The 24,091-nt window shown below is 43.2% G+C and overlaps 1 protein-coding gene across 1 annotated transcript in view; it reads left to right on the top strand.

The window, feature by feature from the left end:
• Nucleotides 1-24,091, top strand: part of PPEF1 (protein phosphatase with EF-hand domain 1) — a 79,060-nt gene that overhangs the window by 22,533 nt on the left and 32,436 nt on the right. Inside the window, exons 4-9 of the mRNA XM_077480756.1 lie at nucleotides 5,736-5,896; nucleotides 8,275-8,389; nucleotides 9,730-9,776; nucleotides 10,869-11,035; nucleotides 12,680-12,716; nucleotides 17,492-17,641. Coding sequence (XP_077336882.1) covers nucleotides 5,736-5,896; nucleotides 8,275-8,389; nucleotides 9,730-9,776; nucleotides 10,869-11,035; nucleotides 12,680-12,716; nucleotides 17,492-17,641 — 677 coding nt within the window. The remainder of the gene's footprint in view (nucleotides 1-5,735; nucleotides 5,897-8,274; nucleotides 8,390-9,729; nucleotides 9,777-10,868; nucleotides 11,036-12,679; nucleotides 12,717-17,491; nucleotides 17,642-24,091) is intronic.

Here is a 24,091-nt window from a genome sequence, read left to right as displayed (position 1 = left end):
CCTGCACCTCTGGACCCCTTTACATTACACAGCAGCCTGCACCTCTGGACCCCTTTACATTACACAGCTCTTGTACCTCTGGACCCCTTTACATAACATAGCACCCTGAACCTCCTGACCCCTTTACATTACACAGCGCCCTGCACCTTTGGACCCCTTTACATTACACAGCACCCTGTACCTCTGGACCCCTTTACATTACACAGCACCCTGTACCTCTGGACCCCTTTACATTACACAGCACCCTGAACCTCCTGACCCCTTTACATTACACAGCGCCCTGCACCTTTGGACCCCTTTACATTACACAGCACCCTGTACCTCTGGACCCCTTTACATTACACAGCACCCTGTACCTCTGGACCCCTTTACATTACACAGGACCTTGCACCTAAGGACCTCTTTACATTACACAGCAGCCTGCACCTCTGGACCCCTTTACATTACACAGCTCTTGTACCTCTGGACCCCTTTACATAACATAGCACCCTGAACCTCCTGACCCCTTTACATTACACAGCGCCCTGCACCTCTGGACCCCTTTACATTACACAGGACCTTGCACCTAAGGACCTCTTTACATTACACAGCAGCCTGCACCTCTGGACCCCTTTACATTACACAGCTCTTGTACCTCTGGACCCCTTTACATAACATAGCACCCTGAACCTCCTGACCTCTTTACATTACACATCCCTTGTACCTATGGATCCCTTTACATTACACAGCACCCTGAACCTCTGGACCCCTTTACATTACACAGCCCTTGTACCTCTGGACCCCTTTACATTACACAGTACCCTGCACCACTGCACCCCTTTACATTACACAGCCCCTCACAGCTCTGGACCCTTTGCATGTTACACAGATCCCCTACAGTGCAGACCCCCCTCCCTACCATACAGACCCCCATCTACAGTGTAGACCCCCCTACAGTACAGAATCCTCCCCTACAGTGCAGACCCTCCTACAGTACAGACCCCTCCACCCTATAGCGCAGACCCCCCCCCTACAGTGCAGACCCTCCTACAGTACAGACCCCTCCCCCTACAGCGCAGACCCCCCTACAGTACAGACTCCCCTACAGTACAGAATCCTCACCTACAGTACAGACCCCCCTACAGTGCTGAATCTTCCCCTACAGTACAGACCCCCCCTACAGTGCAGGACCCCTTCTACAGTGCAGGACCCCTTCTACAGTGCAGGACCCCCCTACAGTGCAGACCCCCTACAGTGCAGGACCCCCTACAGTGCAGGACCCCCCTACAGTGCCGAATCTTCCCCTACAGTACAGCCCCCCCCTACAGTGCAGGACCCCTTCTACAGTGCAGGACCCCTTCTACAGTGCAGGACCCCCCTACAGTGCAGACCCCCTACAGTGCAGGACCCCCTACAGTGCAGGACCCCCTACAGTGCAGGACCCCCCTACAGTGCAGGACCCCTTCTACAGTGCAATACCCCTTCTACAGTGCAGACCCCCTACAGTGCAGACCCCCTACAGTGCAGAACCCCCCTACAGTGCAGGACCCCCCTACAGTGCAGGACCCCCCTACAGTGCAGGACCCCCCCTACAGTGCAGGACCCCCCCTACAGTGCAGACCCCCTACAGTGCAGGACCCCCCTACAGTGCAAGACCCACCACAGTAAAGAACCCCCCTACAGTGCACAGCATCCCCTAAGGACCCATAGTGTACCTCGAGCCCAAGGCAGCGGCATTGCAGGGGGGAGGTGTGGGCAGCACCCGAGTGGAGTGTCACCTGCCAGCTCAGTGATCCGGGACCCGGCGCAATAATCCCCTTCTCTCTGTGGTCACGTGACTCACGTCGCGCCGTTGTGATCAGTCTCGGGCAGCGGCTGTCACTCACAGCTGAGCAGAGTGAAGCCGCCTCCCCCTCCTTGTCTACACAGTGCTGTGCATGGAGGAGGGGGAGGCGGCTTCACTCTGCTCGGCTGTGAGTGACAGCCGCTGCCCGAGACTGATCAGAACGGCCGCGCGACGCGACCACAGAGACAAGGGGATTATTGTGCCGGGTCACTGAGCCCGCTGATGTCACTCCACTCGGGTGCTGCTCGCACCCCCCCCCTTGCAATGCCGCCCACTGCCAGTGCCTCGGGCTCTCTCTGTGTGGGCTGCGAACCCGAGGCACGGCGCTGTCTGACACTTCTGTTGCGGGGGGGGCGCTGGCCTGACACCCCCCCTGTGTGTGGCACCTGGGGCGGCCCGCCCCCCCACTTAGTACGCCCCTGCTCCCGTCAAATCTGAAGTGGAGTCTTGGAGTGGAGGGGGCGCAGGCTTAAAGGATCTCCATTCGTTGTAACAAGTATTCAGAAGAAAAGGTAGTCGGCAACTCTAGAATCCAACAAAATGAATACTGTATATACTCGAGTATAAGCCGACCCGAATATAAGCCGAGGCACCTAATTTTACCCTAAAAAACAGGGAAACATATTAACTCGAGTATAAGCCTAGGGTGGGAAATGCAGCAGCTACTGGTAAACAATGCCCATCTGCAGCCTCACTGTGCCCATCTGCTGCCTCACTGTGCCCATTTACAGCCTCACTGTGCCAATCTGCAGCCTCACTGTGCCCACATCTATCATCAGTGCCCACCTGCAGCTTCACTGTGCCCATCTGCAGCCTCACTGTGCCTACCTGTACCTTTGAATACAAACAATGGGTGCCTCCCGCTGTTTCATGCAACTGGAGTCTTAGTTATGGCGGCTGTCCACTGTAACAAAGCCCAGCCTCTTCCTCACCCGTGATAGACGGAACACTGATTCAGTTTCCTAGCATTGTATCAGTGTTCAGTGTTCCGTCTATCATAGACGAGGAGGAGGCGGGACTTTGTTACAGTGGACAGCTGCCAAATAGTTAAGACTGCATGACACAGCGGGAAACCCTCACTTGAGTATAAGCCGAGGGGGGCTTTTCAGCACAAAAGATGTCCTGAAAAAGTCGGCTTATACTCAAGTATAAACAGTAATCTTTAATGCTACATATAGTGGATAAAAATAGCTTACATGTTTCATCACAAAGCCTTGATCAAAGCATATTTTTACAAATGATCAGACAAACATATATAGACACTACATACCTCATTTGAGGGTGGATACTACAATAAAACAATTAATCAATTACATAAAATCAAGTCTAATCAGTGGGCAGAGAAAAAAAAATCAGCATTAGATAGTAATCACATGGTATATCACCCATTCTAGAGAAACAAAGTATCAAAAAATGTGAAATGTCACCTATCTAGAAAACATTACATTATATTATTATCAATCTAAACAACATTCCTCAGTGATACAAAGATGCCTCAAACGAAAACATACTCAAAAAACTAAAGCTATAGAAGGGTACTTAAAAAATAAATCTATATCCCATCTGGAATTCATGCCAAAGGCAATTCTAGTATTCAAGGAGAAAATCAACCCTCTCTAGGAGTCTATGGTGGAGATCCCCTCCCCGAGGAAGTTCTTTAACACTCTCAAGACCTTTGAAAATAAAACAGTCCATGTTCCCTGCATGCACATGCTTAAAATGTTTAGAAACGTTTGACAGATTTTTGTCACTATTGTAGTGTTCGCTTATGCCGCGTACACACGACCGGACTTTCCGACGGACTGGAATCCGTCGGACAATTTGATTGTGTGTGGGCTCCAGCGGACTTTTTCTCCCCAAAAGTCCAACGGACCTAGAAATAAAACTTGCTTCAAGTCTTTCTGACGGACTGGAGTCCGGTCGAAAAATCCGGTCATCTGTGTGCTAATCGTCTGTGTGCTGCAATTGATGAAGCCATGAATGTTGAGCTCCTTGCCTGTAGAACAAGAGTCAACAGACTAATGCCCTGTACAAACGGTCGGACTTTCCGACGGAAAATGTGTGATCGGACTGTGTTGTCGGAAATTCCAATTGTGTGTGGGCTCCATCTGACTTTTTTCCTCTGAATTTCCGACACACAAAGTTTAAGATCTGGATCTAAAATTTTCCGACAACAAAATCCAATCGTTTAAATTCCGATCATGTGCAGACAATTACGACGCACAAAGTGCCATGCATGCTCAGAACAAATTGCGAGACGAAAGCTATTGGCTACTGGCCTCTTTATAGTCCTGTCGTACGTGTTATACGTCACCTCGTTCTGAAAGATTGGATTTTCCAACAACTTTATGCGGCCGTGTGTATGCAAGACAAGTTTGGGCCAAAATCTGTCGGAACAAATCAGCCGGATTTTGTCGTCGGAATGTCCGACCGTGTGTACAGGGCATTATTATTCCTGTCATGTTTATTACAATAGCGGCATGTTTTTAAACCACATTGAAAGGAGCCATACTTGTTTAACCATTTAGGGTTTGATGACTGAAATAAACTGTGGGATAGAATAGTTTCCAACTGTCCCAGCATGCCTGCATCCATTCGAAAGGACAGGAATCAAAGCTTGGTTGTAAACCCTTACAAACCACTTTTACCTACAGGTAAGCCTAGATTAAGGCTTACCTGTAGGTCCAAGAAATATCTCCCAAACCTACACGGTTTAGGAGATATTTGCCAAAAGACAGGCACCGCTGTATAGCTCTATAGCTGTGCAGGTGAAAATGGAGAGCCTCAAGTGCCAGGACATGTGGAATACATTAGTACAGGGACTTGACATCCAAAGTGGCCCAGACAAAAGTCTCCTGTCTCCAATGTGTCCATGCCAGTTCCCGCAAGCTAAACAAAAATGGAAATGGCCCCAAGTCATATAGTAAGGCACACATGGGAGAGCTTTGTTTAGCTTGCTGGGATAGGAATGGGGACACACTGCTGCCATTGTACTTTAATGGGCTTATACTGTGTTCATGTGCCTTTAAGAAGGATTGGGCTGCCCTTAAAAAAGAAGTCCAGTCAAAAAGTTAAACAAAACCAAAGTTTTACCAAAACATTTAGCTGCCAGCCAGCAAAACAATTGCTTTAAAATCAGAGGTTTTAGTTGGACAGCATTTGCAAATATATGTGGAAGCCGCACTGCCTCATTAGGACCCCTCTGTATAGTGCAGTCCTAACTCGAATTTTCGAAGATCTCCAAGTTGGAGCATATATATCACAGTGGATAAATTAAAGGAGCAAAAACTAAAACTAAACTTAAACCTGCTCTCTCCCCCATTCTAAACCTTGTTCTAACTACCCTGTAGAGGAAAGATGCCTATACTTAGCTTATTCTGAGGGCACTCTGGTCTGGTCACATGATTGGTTCCTAGCACCAGCTTCAGGGTAGAGGAAGGACAGCAGACATTATTCCCCTATAGTAATCTTATGGATGATGTCACTTCATAGGCATTGCAACCATTGTTGGCTATCTCTCCTCTTCACTGAAGCTGGCCGCTGGGGAGATCATGTGACCAGAGCCGTGTGCACAGGAAATAGGTAAGTATAGGCATTTTCTTTTTCACAATATAACACATGAGCCCTCTAAATATTATTTGTATGCAAAACACACTAGTATATGCTTATTATTTGTGTAGCATATAGCCTGTAAAAGCAGCAATGAAATGTCCCTGTATTCCGATTTAGATTATACTGAAATCAGATTGGTTGACAGGAGTTGTTGCACCTTGTATATAATTAGTTGTTTATGCAATAAGCCCAACAATGTCCTTTTTATGTAGCTAATGTGGTCCAAGTGTAATGTCTTCTGATTGATGAAGCTCAATATGCCATGATCCAGTACTTTTTCAGCTATCATATTTTGCAGACTTGATTTCTGATATATTCAAGTGTTCAAAAGAAGTCCAAGAGAACCTTATGGTTTATGACATGATAGAAGTTCCTGACTCATACGATGGACCAAGGCTGTCATTCCCACTAACTGTGTCTGACACCAACAACTTGCTTCATGCTTTCAAGCAAGAGAAGGCAAGATTTCACTTACTTATAGTCTCAGTACTGAAAGAAGAATTCTGCTTGCTTATATTACTTTGCTTTTTTGAATAAAACCATATTTTTAAAACTGACTATAGCAAAGAAATATCCCTAGGAGATGATCAATGTATAACTAATAATAAAGATGCACATACTGATACATAAGAGAACTAGACTAGACCCAAGCAACTTATATTCTCTCATGTGTGACTAACAGCCAAAAAAGGAAAAAGAGTTGTCCATTCATCAATTTCTATTAAGCAAAGAAAATGTATATAGAGGAGTAATTCATTGCAAGTTCATCAAGAAAACTAGACCTATGTAAGGGTACCTTATTGGGTGCCTGCTCCCGCCATGCTGACTCTGGACCCACCCCACTTCTTCGTGGATGGGATAGTCACCTTCCTGTAGTTTGGAGATTCTCTGCCACTTCTCCTGGCCTGAAACCTGCCCACATACATATTCCTGGCCAGAGACCAACAAAGAAAAAGGGACTTTCACTGTATCAAGAAATATGGTGTGGCGGTCCCATCCCTAAATCTAGATTCAAAAAAAGAAGGAAACCCCCTAAATGGGACTTTAATAGACCACCAACACCACCCAGATTTGCGAGTAAAACTTATGTTTATTTATACAGTACAAAATGGTAAAAAAGGAGACAACCAGAAACCCTTAGGGTTTGGGATGCCAATGAGAGTATTGGTGGTTCTTGTATAAGTGTTTTTTGTGCAATTTTCTATGATTGTATATTTCATTGGAGACATTTTTTGTCTGGGTGTCTCCTTTTTTACCATTTTGTACTGTATAAATAAACATAATTTTTACTCGCTAATCTGGGTGGTGATGGTGGTCTATTAAAGTCCCATTTAGGGTGTTTCCTTCTTTTTTTATTCCTGGCCAGAGGCCTGTTACATATGAAATGATTGGTTTAGAATATTATTTGACTGCAGATATGTTCATATTCATGTCATTTCAGGTGACACAAATATCCAATGAGACATCTTCAAATATTGTCACTGCTCCTTGAAATTATGTACTAGTACCATGGAATATTTTTAGACGGCTTGCATATCCTCAAGATTATTTGGCGACAACAGTTTATGCTGGCAGTATAGAGCAACTGTTGAAAGCTTAGACCTCACTAATAGTGCATACTTTGTGGACCTCTTGATATTTGCACGGACATGTACAGCTCCAGCACTAAGCACAGCCAATTCTTAATTTTACCTGTTTACCTTAGCTGAGAACTTAGAAAGTCATTATACAGAAAAGTTAATGTTATTAAACTTTGACATATATTTATATAGAATGGGGTTGATTAACTGATTAAGGGCAAATAAGTTGTCTACTTTGCACAGGAAGTTGCACTTTTCAAGGGAATTTGCCCCAGAGGTTAATGAATGAGGTAAACGTTCTGCTAGCTTCCATCACCCAAGCACATACAAGCATTATTTTCCTTGCATATGTTTGGGTAATCTTTGCAAAGTGAAATTGTACCACCTTTTCTAAGCTCTTTGGAATATTTCCTTGAAAAGAGCAGTTTCCCTTGCAAAGCGAATAGACTTTTTGCCTTTAGTAAATCAACCCCAAAATTTTGGCGCAAAAAACTGCTGTAGGTGTAATGTTCCTATTGCTGAAGCAACCCCAAAAGCCTGAAGTTCCAGCTGAATCCTAAGCTGATCTGATGGACAAAGTTTAGACACTCTAGGCCCTTGTACACACGGTTGGAGAATCTGTCGGAATGTGTCCTATCGGACCGTGTTGTCGGATAATCCGACTGTGTGTGGTATGCATCGGACTGATTCCGTCTGAATATCCGTCGGACCCAATTTTCCAACTTGTTGGAAATATTTCCCGACCAACTGGTTCGATTGGACATACTCCGATCATGTGTAGAGAATTTTGATCGGACCAAGTGCCACGCATGCTCAGATCAAATTCCTACATCAAAGCTATTGGCTACTAGCCTGAACGTAGTCCCATCGTAACTAAATTACGTCATCACGTTCTGAATGATCGGATTTTTCGACAACTTAGTCCGACCGTGTGTATGCAACAGTTTCGGACAAGATCCGACGGACAAAATCCGACGGATTTGGTTGTCGAAATCTCCGACCGTGTGTACAGGGGCTAGGTAGGGCTGGAGCTTGCTGCTACCTCCCACCTTTGAACATTCCTATAGGCCCATCACTATGATTGATTGCCTCACTGGCTCACAGGAGTGTGAAGGAAGCAAGAAGGGGGTGAATCAGGATCAGGAAGTTGGGGTCAAGTGTATAGTTATAATAGTAGACTTTATTTTCCCCATGACAGATTCTCTTTAACAATATTCTGCTTTCTGAACTGATGTTTCATCTCCTTGAATGTTTCAGCAACTTCATGCGCGGTATGTCCTTCAACTTTTACATGAGACCAGAAAATTCCTGAAACAAATGCCAAATATTGTCCATTTAACAACATCATTTTCCAAGCAAATAACAATATGCGGTGAGTATTGCCTTCAGTAAGATCAACCAAGCCAATCATACCACATCATGTGACCTCAGCTGGTCATTCATCATTGCTATTAGGCACATTGTTGTTCACCTAGGTTGTGATCTAGGCATGTTGCCAATTGATGTTTAAGCGACAGATAATTTAATTAAAACAGAGAGCTTTATTAAAACATTCTTTGATATTTGTTATAATACCAATAATGCATTTTAAATTATGCATGATTTTAATTTATTAATCATTAAATATTTTTGAAAAAATGTAATATTTCACTTCTTTCTTTTTGATTTTACGTTAAAGATCACTAGCAGGAATGCATTACCTTTATAAAGAAGACACCCTTCTTTTGCTGCTGTTATTTTTCATTGAACAAGCACACTTCAATAGTCCATCACCACTATCAAAATGTTTCTTTGGATCATATGAATAATGGCAGCAGCCAGTTCAGAGCAAAATGCCTCAACAGGTTTTACTGCCAGTAATTCATGCTGAAGCCACCTATTATGCAATGCAACATTTTTTGGTGAAATCATTTTATAATATTAAGTGCTGTCTTGCAAATGAAAAGCTGCAAGGCCCCATAAGGCCCCATAATGCTTCAACTGCAAGTCTCCATAAGGTCACTTTGCTGAAAATAATACTTTTTACAATGCAAAATTAAAATAGACATTTTATCCACAACAGCTGTAAAAGCCTTGAGATAGTAGATGTAATACAGATTTTAAAGGAGATCTAAACCCAAGAACAAAAATGTAATATATTACAACTTACCACTGTTTAAATGTAGTGTCTACATTTGTTTTTTAACCTTTTATAAATCCTGCTATACCATTGGTGGCTCAGCGCCTCTTTCCCTTTCCTTCCGTTCTTTTTTTTTTTTTTTTTTTTTTAGACAATATTTTTGGCGAGCATAGAAAAATATCTGTTGATCCTGGAAGGTGCTGTCTATTTTCCTGAAATTCCGTATCAAACTATTATCAGTCTTCTCAGCCATCTTCAGTTAGCTAGGGCAAATCTCTTTTCTATGTGATGAAGAGAAGAGGTTGAAGGAGTTTGTTGTCCAAATCAAATAAGCAAGGTGACAATAGCTCATCCACAGAACACGTGCAGCAAGTGAGCATTGGCATCCTAGAACAGAAAGTATTTCTGGCTGGATTACCATGTAAAAAAACAAAATAAGAATAAAAGAAAACAAATTAAGTACCGTATATCAGCACATCTAAGGACTGGTAAACTACAATGTATTACGCTTTTGTTTTGAGTTTAGATAAGCTTTGATGATTGGTCCATTACACCATTTCTCTATGATATTTTCAATAGATTTTCCTTTTTAGGTGACCTTCATGGAAAACTGGATGATCTGCTATTAATATTCTATAAGGTAATTACATTTTTACACTCATTGCACCAATATGCCCTAATGAAAACATAGTAATATTTTAATAAGCATATAAAAAGTAAATATATCTACAGTGTGTATATATATATAATATAATATATATATATATATATATATATATATATATATATATATATATATAATATAATATATATATAAATGAATAATTATATATATATATATATATATATATATATATATATAATTTTTATTCTCAGTATTTAAGACTATATAGAAATGTAAGCATTGATATAAAAATATAAAATAGAAACAAAATACACCTTTTTCACTTTTTATGCATTTTATTCTTGATATGTTATTTTATCTCCACCTTCAATAGTTTTTCTCCTTGTAGACCTTTTATAAAATTTAAGATTTATTCCTAGTCAGAGAATTGCAATATATTAAAGCACATGGCTACTTTTTGAAGACTGCCTTATGCCTGTGTGTTTTGATGCTTATGGAAGAGGGATAAACAGTACAGAGGGTCCGATCCTTGGCCAGTTGTGCAGATCGCTGATTGGAGTGTTCTGGCGGTGGGCCGCCCCCTGTCAGCACACAATAGCTCAGCAGGGGAGTCACTATACTAAGTTTGCATAGTTAGTACAGTGGCTCCCACCTGAGCTTACATACAGTAGTGTGCACCAGGCTTAAAGTAGGCCATAGACAGTGCACATTTCTTTCCTGCAGCCACAGGTTGCAGGAAAGAAATTTACACGATTCCCCCATTAACATAGACAGTGCTGACAGGGGAATCCCTCCTGCCAAGCAATTGTCTGCTCCCGACGGGAGGGGGGGGGGGAGTCATCAGCAGCCACTATGGATAATCAGAAGTGAATCCAGCCGGTTGGTTGTACCCAAGTTGATCGATCAACCTTGTACGTTCAGCCTGCCCACACAGTTTAAATCTTGACTGGTTCCTGCTGAACCGGCTGAGATTAGAACTATCTATGACTGGCCTAATTCTCTGGACTGATATATTATGTTTGTTATACATATACACTGCAACATCCCTGTATGTTAAATGTTCAGATATTTTGTTGCCGTCATGTCACCTGTGATTGTGTTCTGCAGAATGGTCTCCCCTCATCAGAGAACACATATCTTTTTAATGGAGACTTTGTAGACAGAGGGAAGAATTCCATAGAAATACTAATAATCCTCTTTGCGTTCCTTCTGGTCTATCCAAATAATTTACACTTGAATAGAGGCAACCATGAGGACCCCATCATGAACCTCAGGTAATGTAGAACTCACTTTTGGTGCTAGTTTACACTTGTGTGATTTCAGATGCGACTTGATTTGCACAGTATTGCATGACAAGGGAAATCACATTATTTTTAATGGTGCCCTTTCACACCAATGCAAATCTGTGTGGTACAATTTTGGAAAAGGTGCTATTGTTGAAGTAATCTCAGTGTGATTTGGCTCCATAAAATATGCTAACCACATCCACAGTCGCATACAACTCCAAAAACTGGTGCATTCCTAGTGTAGGGGTACTCTTGAAAGTACCTGGTGCCTAATTTTCTGCATTGGCTGGCTTATGTTGAGGCCCTTCTGTAGGTGGTGCACTGTCCCTTTAAGAGTGTGGGTGGTGAGTGGCAGACAATAAGAGCAGGCTCTATTGCACTTACTGTGTTTGGCAAGAGTTTAGGATGTGTTATTCAGCTCACTACTCCTGGCAGACAGCAGGTCTGGTCCCAGGTATTTGACAGTTAACTGTCTCAAAAGTCTCAGTCCCCACGAATGGTCCATCTCTGGTTCTCCCTGACTGTAGACTTTCTCAGCAATGGGCCCCTCTGGTTTGGGGTTCCAGTACGGCAGGAGAAATCTTGGTGTCGGGTCCAGTGTAGACACCCTAGCAATGGGCCTGCACTGCTCCAGGCCCCTGCACTTGGGAGGCTTGAAGTGGCTCAATCTCTAGGCTCTGATCCTCACAGAGTGCAGAAACTCTCTCTCTCTCTCTCTCTCTCTCTCTCTCTCTCTCTGTAAGACTCCACAGATGTAGGGCACAGACCCCGACAGTAAGTCTGCACCTTCCACTTTCTTTTCTCTTTGATTGTACAGCCTCCATAGGGAACCACAAGTCCCAGTGTCCAGGAAACACCATCTACCTCTTGAATTGCCACTGATTGGCCCTGACTTCTGTGCACTCTGATTGGCTTTTCACAGCTCCCTGAGGAGGAGGGGAGGTGGAAAAATAAGTAGGGGATTTTTTCTACACAGAACCCAGCACAATTTTGCTTTTAGTTAAAGATTTGAAACTATGTTACCTCAAGAGGTCATTTTTGTGTAGACTAAAACTGGCCATACACAGATGTTCATTCCTTTTGTTTGGAAATTCCAGAAATTCTTTTGTCAGGACATTCTTCCTTGGTATCCTTGAGGTTTATTTACTAAAGGCAAATAAGCTATTTACTTTGCAAGGGAATGCATTGTCTCAGAGCTTAGTGAATGCAGTAAAACTTTACTTTGCAAAGAATACCCAATCAAGTGCACGGAAAGTAAAAATACAACATTATTGCTTACACATGATTGGATGATGAAGGTCAGTTTAGCTACGTCTCAGTCACTAAGCTCTTTAAAAAAAAAAATCCCTTACAAAGTGCAACTGCACTTGCAAGTGAACAGACTCATTGCATTCAGTAGAAAAATGTTCCATCCCGTTCCTTTGAACTTTCCCATCACTACGGTGAAAAACGATCAATGATTTGACCCCACTAACCAACAAATGTTCCAAAATGAAAACATCTAAAGATAAGTTCTAATGGACAGTTTTAGGAACCATAAAGCCATATTTTCTTATAAACTGCAAGTAGTGTGTCTTGGCAATATGCTGTGCATATAATCTAATTTACTGTGGCTATTTAAATCTAATGCAGATATGGATTTACAAAAGAAGTGATGCAAAAGTACAAGGTAAGTGTATGTGTATGTTAAAACAATGTTGTGTTGTGTACACTATTCTACCAAAAGTATTGGGACACCTACTGGTCCAAATCATTTGGTGGAGGGGGAATTATGGTGTAGGGTTGTTTTTCAGGGGTTGGGCTTGACCTCTTAGTTCCAGTGAATGGAACTCTTAATGTGTCAGCATACCAAGACATTTTGGACAATTTTCATGCTCCCAACTTTGTGGTAACAGTTTGGGGGTGGGCCCATCTTGTTCCAACATGACTGCGCACCAGTGCACAAAGAAAAGTCCATAAAAACATGGATGAGTGAGTCTGGAGTGGAGGAACTTGACTGGCCTGCACAGAGTCCTGACCTCAACCCGATAGAACACCTTTATGATTAATTAGAGTGGAGACTGCGAGCCAGGCCTTCTCATCCACATCAGTGCCTGACCCCAAAAATTTGCTTCCGGAAGAATGGTCAAACATTCCCATAGACACACTCCTAAACCTTGTGGACAGCCTTCCCAGAAAAGTTGAAACTGTTATAACTGCAAACGGTGTGCCAACTCAATATTGAACCTTACGGACTAAGGCACCATTAAAGGCAGGTGTCCCAATACTTTTGGTAATATAGTGTATATGTGGGTGGTTGCAGCATGGTGTAGTGACAATAACACACACAGTTCAGGTGTAAATAATAGAACAAGCGCCACCTGTAGTGGAGACAATGAATTGTACCTGTATACATATATATATATATATATATATATATATATATATATACATATATACGTATATGTATATATATATATATATATATATATATATACAGCCATGGCTGAAATTGTTGGCACCCCAGAGATTTTTTCCAGAAAATCAAGTATTTCTCACAGAAAAGTATTGCTGTGAGATATACTTGATTTTCTGGAAAAAAATCTCTGGAAAATGGGCAGGTCAAAATTCTTGGCACCCTTTCAAAATTGTGGATAAATAAGTTTGTTTCAAGCATGTGATGCTCCTTTAAACTCACCTGGGCAAGTAACCAGTGTGGGCGATATAAAAATCACACCTGAAAGCAGATAAAAAGGAGAGAAGTTCACTTAGTCTTTGCATTGTGTGTCTGTGCGTGCCACACTAAGCATGGACAACAGAAAGAGGAAAAGAGAACTGTCTGAGGACTTGAGAACCAAAATTGTGGAAAAATATCAACAATCTCAAGGTTACAAGTCCATCTCCAGAGATCTAGATTTGCCTTTGTCCACAGTGGGCAACCTTATCAAGAAGTTTGCAACCCATGGCACTGCAACTAATCTCTCTGGGCGTGGACGGAAGAGAAAAATTGATGAAAGGTTGCAACGCAGGATAGCCCAGATGGTAGATAAGCAGCCCCAAACAAGTTCCAAAGTACACAGTACTTACAGTGAAATATAGTGGAGGTTCAATGATGTTTTGGGGTTGTTTTGCTGCCTCTGGCACTGGGTGCCTTAAATGTGTGCAAGGCATCATGAAATCTGAGGATTACCAATAGGTCGCACTGTAGAGCCTAGTGTCAGAAAGCTGGGTTTTCGTCCGAGATCCTGGGTCTTCCAGCAGGACAATGACCCCAAACATATGTCAAAAATCACCCAGAAATGGATGGCAACAACGTGCTGGAGAGTTCTAAAGTGGCCAACAATGAGTCTAGATTGAAATCCCATTGAACACCTGTGGAGAGATCTTAAAATTGCCATTGGGAAAAAGGGCCCTTCCAATAAGAGAGACCTGGAGCAGTTTGCAAAGGAAGAGTAGTCCAAAATTCTGGGTGAGAGGTGTAAGAAGCTTATTGATGGTTATAGGAAGCGACTGATTTCAGTTATTTTTTCCAAAGGGTGTGCAACCAAATATTAAGTTAAGGGTGCCAATAATTGTGACCAGCCCATTTTTGGAATTTTGTGTGACATTATGTCCAATTTGCTTTTTTCCCTCCCTTTTTTTATTTTGTTCCAATACACACAAAGGGAATAAACGTGTATAGCAAAACATGTGAATACTTTTCTGTGAGAAATGCTCACAGAATATACAGTGCCTTGCGAAAGTATTCGGCCCCCTTGGACTTTTCAACCTTTTGCCACATTTCTGGCTTCAAACATAAAGATATAACATTTTAATTTTTTGTGAATAATCACCAACAAGTGGGACACAATTGTGAAGTGGAACAAAATCTATTGGATAATTTAAACTTTTTTAGCAAATAAAAAACTGAAAAGTGGTGCGTGCAAAATTATTCGGTCCCTTTACTTTCAGTGCAGCAAACTCACTCCAGAAGTTCAGCGAGGATCTCTGAATGATCCAATGTTGTCCTAAATGACTGATGGTGATAAATAAAATCCACCTGTGTGTAATCAAGTCTCTGTATAAATGCCCCTGCTCTGTGATAGTCTCAGGGTTCTGTTGAAAGCGCAGAGAGCATCATTAAGAACAAGGAACACACCAGGCAGGTCCGTAATACTGTTGTGGAGAAGTTTAAAGCCGGATTTGGATCCAAAAATTTTCCCAAGCTTTAAACATCCCAAGGAGCACTGTGCAAGCGATCATTTTGAAATGGAAGGAGTATCAGACCACTGCAAATCTACCAAGACCTGGCCGTCCCTCTAAACTTTCAGCTCAGACAAGGAGAAGACTGATCAGAGATGCAGCCAAGAGGCCCATGATCACTCTGGATGAACTGCAGAGAACTACAGCTGAGGTGGGAGAGTCTGTCCATAGGACAACAATCAGTCGTACACTGCACAAATCTGGCCTTTATGGAAGAGTGGCAAGAAGAAAGCCATTTCTCAAAGATATCCATAAAAAGTCTTGTCTAAAGTTTGCCACAAGCCACCTGGGAGACACACCAAACATGTGGAAGAAGGTGCTCTGGTCAGATGAAACCAAAATCGAACTTTTTCCCCACAATGCAAAACGATATGTTTGGCGTAAAAGCAACACAGCTCATCACCCTCAACACACCATCCCCACTGTCAAACATGGTGGTGGCAGCATCATGGTTTGGGCCTGCTTTTCTTCAGCAGGGACAGGGAAGATGGTTAAAATTGAGGGGAAGATGGATGCAGCCAAATACAGGACCATTCTGGATGAAAACCTGTTGGAGTCTGCAAAAGACCTGAAACTGGGACGGAGATTTATCTTCCAACAAGACAATGATCCCAAACATACAGCAAAATCTACAAAGGAATGGTTCACAAATAAACATATCCAGGTGTTAGAATGGCCAAGTCAAAGTCCAGACCTGAATCCAATTGAGAATCTGTGGAAAGAGCTGAAAACTGCTGTTCACAAACGCTCTCCATCCAACCTCACTGAGCTCGAGCTGTTTTGCAAGGAAGAATGGGCAAGAATTTCAGTCTCTCGATGTGCAAAACTGATAGAGACATACCCCAAGCGACTTGCAGCTGTAATCGCAGCAAAAGGTGGCTCTACAAAGTATTAACACAAGTGGGCCGAATAATTTTGCACGCCCCACTTTTCATTTTTTTATTAGTTAAAAAAGTTTCAAAAATCCAATAGATTTCGTTCCACTTCACAATTGTGTCCTACTTGCTGGTGATTCTTCACAAAAAATAAAAATGTTATATTTTTATGTTTGAAGCCTGAAATGTGGCAAAAGGTTGAAAAGTTCAAGGGGGCCGAATACTTTCGCAAGGCACTGTATATATATATATATATATATATATATATATATTATAAAAGATGCACTGCAACTGTCCAAATAGCAATAGCAAAAAACGATGAGGCCTATTTCCAATTGCTAATATAAAAACTATGGGGTCTATTTACAATTGGTAATATAAAAACTATGAGGCCTTTTTCTGATTGTTAATATAAAAACTATGGGGCTTATTTCTGATTGCTAATATAAAAACTATGGGGCCTATTTACAATTGGTAATATAAAAACTATGAGGCCTTTTTCTGATTGTTAATATAAAAACTATGGGGCTTATTTCTGATTGCTAATATAAAAACTATGGGGCCTATTTCTGATTGCTAATATAGTAAACAAAGAGGGAGGAAGTCACATGGACTTAAAGAGGAAGTAAACCCTGATGGGTTTACTTCCTCTTTGTCTCCCTGCAAAGGTAAAGCATAATGGGCTACTATGCATCGCATAGTAGCCCATTATATTTCACTGACCTGACACAGGAGCCAGCGATGTCACTGCTGTCCCCTGTAGTCCGGAGCGTCCATCTTCTTCCGGGTATCGCTGCTCCGGCCACTCACAGCGCTGGAGCAGCGATGATGTCACTCCCGCGCATGTGCACGAGAGCCGCCACTAACGGCATATTGCAGTTAGCGGCATGCTGTTAACGGAGATAGTGCGCCTGGGCGCCGCTGTCTACAACGCATGCGCCGTAGACAGCTGTGACTGTCTTTTAGTAAATATCTCCTAAACCGTGTAGGTTTAGGAGATATTTCTTGGGCCTACAGGTAAACCTTAATCTAGGCTTACCTGTAGGTCAAAGTGGTTTGTAAGGCTTTACAACCATTTTAACAGTCTCCTATTAAACATGTGAGGAGCTGAGGAGCTGTGTCAATGCTTTTATTACAGAGAACTCAGATTCAGGTAGATCGTGTTGAATTTCTGAATTTTGCACAGTTGCCGTATGTGCTTTGGTTTGCTAACTCGTTTCATTGCTTCCATGGCATTGTAGTTTGATATGTTTTATCTCAGAACAGGTGCAGTTTCACACTGTTGCATACAATTGTTATGAAAGAAAACCCCTTCACATAGTAAGATATAGAACTGTTTACTTTGCAGATTCATACACAGAAAATTCTGGTTCTTCTGGAAGACATCTATAGTCAGCTGCCCCTCGCCACCATTATAGACAGCAAGATTCTCATTTTGCATGGAGGAATATCAGACACGACTGACCTGGATTTGCTGACCTCTCTTGAAAGAAGTAAGGTGAGATTAACAAATCAAAAGTCCTATTAAAGGATTAGTCCACCTGAACCTCATTTTTAATTATGGATTAAATCATCATTTATTTCTTTCAGGAAGTCTGGCGTTAATATCTGTAGGAGGAAAACAATAGTGATTAGGCAAAGATTTCTAGCCCAATAAACCATTTTGTTCACCAAGGACAATTGTTCTGGACTGTTCTGATCTGCTAGTCCTTGGATTATTGGCTCGATGTGCTAAAAAAAATGATTGGAAGACAGTCTAATACACATGTGTCAAACACAAGGCTCGCGGGCCAAATGCGGCCCACCAGGCCATTTCATGTGGCCCTCGATTCCAGGGCTTTTTTTCCATCTCAAATGTGAATTCCGCCACCTCCGGCTCTCCGCTACCCACTCATTACTGTCACTTGTAAACATAGAAGCCTTCTGTGTTTACAAGGACAGCTCTCCTCTCAGCGGCTGTCACAGATCCCTGCCTGCGCTGCATTAATGGCAGGGACAAGGGAGATGCAGATACTGGTGCAGTGTGTGGTGGGGCGTTTAACTGCACTGTGATCCCCATTTGTGCCCAGGTACACTGATGCCAACCAATGATCTCCCTGCAAATGAGAGAGAAAGGCGGAGCCGCCTACACTGCCGGGAGGTATTAGAAATGTGTTCAGAGATGGGGGACGGGAGACAGTGGTGCAGAAACCAGAGCTGAGGAGGGTAAAAGTAAGATGCAGCCGGTCATCCTGTGAAAGAGAGCTGAACCCTGCACACTGTGCATAGCACACCCCTAAACCCTGCATGTAGCCCCCCCGAACTCTGCACTTTGTGCATAGGGCACCCCTGAAACTGCACATGGCGCATCCATTAATTATGTGCTCGGTACATAGTGCATCCCTGAACCCTGCACTCTGTGCATAGGGCACCACGGAACCCTGCACACTGTACATAGTGCAGCCCATGTGTCGAATTGTTTCTGAGCATGCGTAGGAATTTTGCGCATCAGAATTGGTACAGACGATTAGAACTTTTTCCACCCGAAAAATTGAGAACCTGCTCTCAATTTTTTGCTGGCAGGAATTCTGCCAGGAAAAGTCCAATGGAGTATACACACGGCCGTAATTTCCGTCAAAAAGCTCACATTGGACTTTTGCAGGCGGAATTTCCGATCCTGTGTATGGGGCATTAGATTGTGGTTGTCACAGAACAGGAATAGTGAGAAAGTCTTCCAATAGGGGCACTAGTTCTGGTGAAAACCAGGGATTCCCTAATTTTGGGGCATTTTCCTCTTACTGTCTATTTTGGCTATGGGACAAGAAGTGAAGGGAAATCTCTGTAATGGGACATAGATGCCAAAAAAGTTAAATATTTGCCTAGTTGTACTTTTAGACCCCTTGGATGTGCTTAAATTATATCTTAAGTCAAACTTTTTTTTTTTCATTTTGAATAAAGTAGGGAATAGTTAAAACCCCTGTTTTTTGCCTGTGTCCCAGTAGTAGGATTTCTCTTTTCTTGTCATAGGGACAAAAATGTCAGCCTCTCAGCGAGCCGGCCCTTCACACCACAGCGCTCCAGTGAGCTTGCGGGGGTGGGGGACAGAGCAGTGACTGACATTCACCAACTCTCTGCTCAAGGAGCCCTGAGAACTGAATGACCGGCGGTGTTAGATCGCTCAGTTCTCAGAGAGCACCAAGTGTCATTTTTGTCTGCTGATTTGTTCCTCTACTATCAGTCGCTTCTGACAAGTTTTTCTGACACCAAGAGACAAATGATGACAGGGGAGGGATCGCAAGCTGTTTGACAGCCTCAGCTCTGTTCCTGTGTGGAGGAGAGTTGTGTCCTTTCCCTCCAATTAGCTGTCAGAGCTCTCCTCACTGCACTCTGCAGAGTGTAACTTCAGCTCTTCGCCCTCTTTTCTTTCTGAACTCTCAGACAAGCTTTAAAATTCAGCACTTTGAACGGATGTAGAGACAAAAGGGCTGCATATAAACAGGTGCAACTTATTTAGGAGGATTTGTTTAATCTCTGTGTATATGTGAGGGTTTACAACCAATTTAACTAAACTGCAGCTTTATAAAAATAAAAAAAAAGAATCATGCAGTATATGACATAACAAGCTGTATTTAGTGAATGAACCAATGTATATCGTTACAAAAGCATTTGCAGCACAACATTATACATCGCCTTGTGTGAAACTGCTGAGGTTAAATAAAATTGTAATTATAGGTGGTTGCTCCCAAGTGTACCTAACCATTCATTTGCCTGAGGCCAACATTGAAAAGTGTTCTTTTCATTCTTTATACAAACTGATATAAATATTGTTTTTGTAATGTATATTATTAAAACAATTCTCTCTTGCATTCAGTATACCTGTGTAACTTTCCATTTTGGACTTTCTTTCGTGAACCCTGCTGGTGGTGCCTGAGCACTGGTTGTACACAAGATATTCATTTTATGGTATCCAAGGTTGTGATTATAGCCAGAGTAGCCCATGTAACTGCTATGAAGTACAAGAGTAAAGCACATAGAGCAACTCTACATTGCTAGGTAACTGCTTTTTTTCAAGCCCAGCTCCACACAGTACTGTATTTCTATATTGTACTTTGAAGGACACAGCTCATATAGTAGAACATCTAGGGTTATACTGCCGCCTACAGGAGAAAGCAGAGCCCTGTGTTAATTAAAGTACAGATGGGTAGGCACTGCAGCCTGCAGCACAGTCACTGAGAGAATACCAGTATAGCTAAATAAACTGGAAAACTCATCGGCTAACATCCAGGATTTCTAATATCTGGCCTGAATCTACCAGTAGCTGTTAACAGTATAAAAATGTTTAAACATTTTAGAAGAGAAAGAAACATTCATTTTCTTAAGGACACCAAGTTTCCACCAACACCAGAATATGTTGGTGGAAACCAGTGCTTTGTGTGTGTTTCCCGAACCACGTTCAAAACACATTGCAATTGCGATCTGCAGCAGGTGTTAAGGTAAAGTTAACGACACCCCAAACACAGGAATGCACTGGATCGCATGTTACAGAAGTACCATGCGATCTGGGTGCAGTGCATTTTTTAAAGTAGTGCATGCGCTAATTTTTGTGCGGTCCAGTGCAATTTGGCCCTTTCAAAATTAATTCTGAATTAATTTCCAAATTAAACTGAAAAGGTGGCAGTAGTTATGTATAAGAGGGCTGGTCTTTAGTTTCTGTTTGCCGTGGCTCCTGTAGGCGGCAGTATAGCCCTAGCTTTCTTACTATCAAGCTGTGTCCCCCTCTAAAACTCTGAGAAAATAATTTTATGATGAGTACAAAAATGTATTTACATTTTTTTTTTAGTTTTACGGTTCATGCATACTTGAAACTCCCTAGACGCCTTTCTACTGGCAGGAGACAAACATTGGACGCTGCTAAACATGTACTGCTTTTTGCTGCATTTACCCTTGTTTAACAACTACAAGCGCTTGGGCATTAATTAATTTCATTGGCCAGAATGAATTTTTTATTCTGGCCATTGTATTGAACTAACAACCTAGCGTTAATGTGCGTTTAGACACGTTTACATGCGTTTTTGTTGCAGTGTCAAGCATTTTCTGCCAAACCTCTCCTCTCCTGAATGTGATACGTCTATGTATGGGAGAGGAACATTTACTGCCTCTAATTGCTGCTGCTCCAAAACATTGTGAAAAGCCTATAGGGTGGATTTACTAAAACTAGAAAGTGTAAAAGCTGGAAGCTGATTGGTTTCTATGCAGAGCTGCACCAGAGTTTGCACTTTACAGGATGCATAGGGGTTGATTTACTAAAGGAAAATAGACTGTGCACTTTGCAAGATCAGTTACTCCAGAGCTTAGTAAATGAGCAGAAGCTCTACTGACTTCCATCATCCAATCATGTGCAAGAAAAAACATTTTTTTTTTCATTTTCCTTGAACGTGATTGGGTACTCTTTGCAAAGTAAAGCTGTACCTCATTTACTAAGCTCTGGCGCAACTGCACTTTGCAAAATGCACAGTTTATTTGCCTTTAGTAAATAAACCCCATAGGCTTTTATTGAGTTGTGCTCAAGGTGCAAAAAAACTGCAAAATCTTCAAAAACTTGAGTTTAGGAACAGCAGAGTCCATGAGGCCTACTCTGTCCGCCGGCAGCGGGAAAACACAAAAAGCTGCAAAATCGATTTTGCCCCAGTCTGCGTTACCGGCGTCCGGCGGACAAAACATTCCGATTCTTCCGCGTTCAGTAGAGGGAGCTTGAAGCAGCAGCTTCTAAACTCTGGTAAAAGCCTATGTTCACATTGACACATAGGCTTTTATGGAGTTGAGTTTAGGAGCTCTGGCAAAAAAACGGCAAAAGCTTCTAAACTAAAATTTATTAGCTGTATGATACATGAAGCCTTAGAGAGTTAATACTTCTGTGTTGTTTAAAGCAGTTCTGCACCTTAAAAAAAAATATTAAAAGCCAGCAGCTACAAATATTGCAGCTGCTGACTTTTAATAAATTGACACTTACCGTATATACTCGAGTATAGGCCGACCCGAATATAAGCCGAGGCCCCCAATTTACCCCCAAAAAAACTGGCAAACTTATTGACTCGTGTATAAGCCAAGGGTGAGACATGCCTGTCCATCCCTGTGTGTGTGTCCGTCCATCCCTGTGTGTCCGTCCATCCCTGTGTGTCCGTCCATCCCTGTGTGTGTGTCCGTCCATCCCTGTGTGTCCGTCCATCCCTGTGTGTCCGTCCATCCATCCCTGTGTGTGTGTGTGTCCATCCATCCATCCATCCCTGTGTGTGTGTGTGTCCATCCATCCATCCATCCCTGTGTGTGTGTGTCTCCATCCATCCATCCATCCCTGTGTGTGTGTGTCTCCATCCATCCATCCCTGTGTGTGTGTGTCTCCATCCATCCATCCATCCCTGTGTGTGTGTGTATCCATCCATCCCTGTGTGTCCATGTGTGTGTGTGTGTGTGTGTGTGTGTGTGTGTGTGTGTGTGTGTGTCCAGCCTACCTGTGTCCCGAGCCTGTGTCCCGTGCCTTGCCTCCTTGCCTCCGTCCCGTGCCTTGCCTCCTTGCCTCTGTCCCGTGCCGTGCCTTGCCTCCGTCCCGTGTCGTGCCTTGCCTCCGTCCCGTCCCGTGCCGTGCCTTGCCTTGCCTCCGTCCCGTGCCTTGCCAGGATCGCCGCTCTTCGTCGGCGCCTCGGCGGACATTCTACCATTCAAACGCCGCGCCTCCGCCTTCGCCTGTGATAGGCGGAACACTGAATTTCCCAGCAGCCTGTGTTCCGCCTATCACGGACATCGTCTCATCCTCGTCCGTAGTACGAGGATGAGACGATGTCCGTGATAGGCGGAACACAGGCTGCTGGGAAATTCAGTGTTCCGCCTATCACAGGCGAAGGCGGAGGCGCGGCGTTTGAATGGTAGAATGTCCGCTGTCTGTCTGCTCGACACGCTGATCGAGCAGGCAGACAGCGATGACTCGAGTATAAGCCGAGGGGGGCACTTTCAGCCTCAAAAAAGAGGCTGAAAATCTCGGCTTATACTCGAGTATATACGGTACCTGTCCCAGGGTCCACGATGTCGGCGGCAGATAACGAGCGATTGCTCGTCTCTCTGCTGCCCCCGCCGCCATCATCTGTCAGGGAATCGGGAAGTGAAGCGTTGCGGCTTCACTGCCCGGTTCCCTACTGCGCATGCGCGAGTCGCGCTGTGCGTCTCTGCTGGTCCCCGCTGTGTCCTGGGAACTGTGTGTTTTCCAGAACACAACGGGGGAGGGGGGGGGCATCTGCGGTGGTCTGTCCCGGAAGTGGGTGCAGATACCTGGATTATCCAGGAAACTGCACCCCCCTCCCCCTTGAAAGGTGCCGATTGTGGCACCGGAGGGGGGAGGAGGGATCAGATGAGCGGAACTTCCACTTTAGGGTGGAGAACCGCTTTAAGGACTTCCCACCAACAATCTGTTATAAACATTTATAAACGTTCTCGTTTTTGAGAGCCACCAGTCAATACCTAATGCAGTTATGAGCTGCTTAGGTCCCTACTGACAATCGGGTACCAATCAGAGTGGCTTCAAATCATGTGATCACTAGTGTCAGTTATGAAACATATATCACATAAGTTACGTCAGGACTCTGTGCAGGCCAGTCAAGTTCCTCCACCAGAAGATTTGGACCAGTGCACAAAGCAAGGTCCATAAAGACATGGATGAACGAGTTTGGGGTGGAGGAACTTGACTGGCCTGAACAGTGTTTTCTTTCATATACTGTATATGTTTTCTTAGCTCTTAAAAGAGTCTTGACCTCAACCTGACAGAACACCTTTGGGATGAATTAAGAGTGGAGACTGCGAGCCAGATATTGTCGTCCACATCAGTGCCTGATCTCATAAATGTTCTTCTGGAAGAATGGTCAAAAATTTCCATAGACACACTCCTAAACCTTGTGGACAGCCTTCCCAGAAGAGCTGAAGC

This window comes from Lithobates pipiens, unplaced genomic scaffold (assembly GCF_037356315.1).
Source record: "Lithobates pipiens isolate NorthernLeopardFrog02 unplaced genomic scaffold, aLitPip1_a1.2 Scaffold_16, whole genome shotgun sequence".
Classification (NCBI taxonomy): domain Eukaryota; kingdom Metazoa; phylum Chordata; class Amphibia; order Anura; family Ranidae; genus Lithobates; species Lithobates pipiens.
Note: the sequence above shows the minus strand (reverse complement) of the source record. Positions and strands in the feature narration are given on the sequence as shown.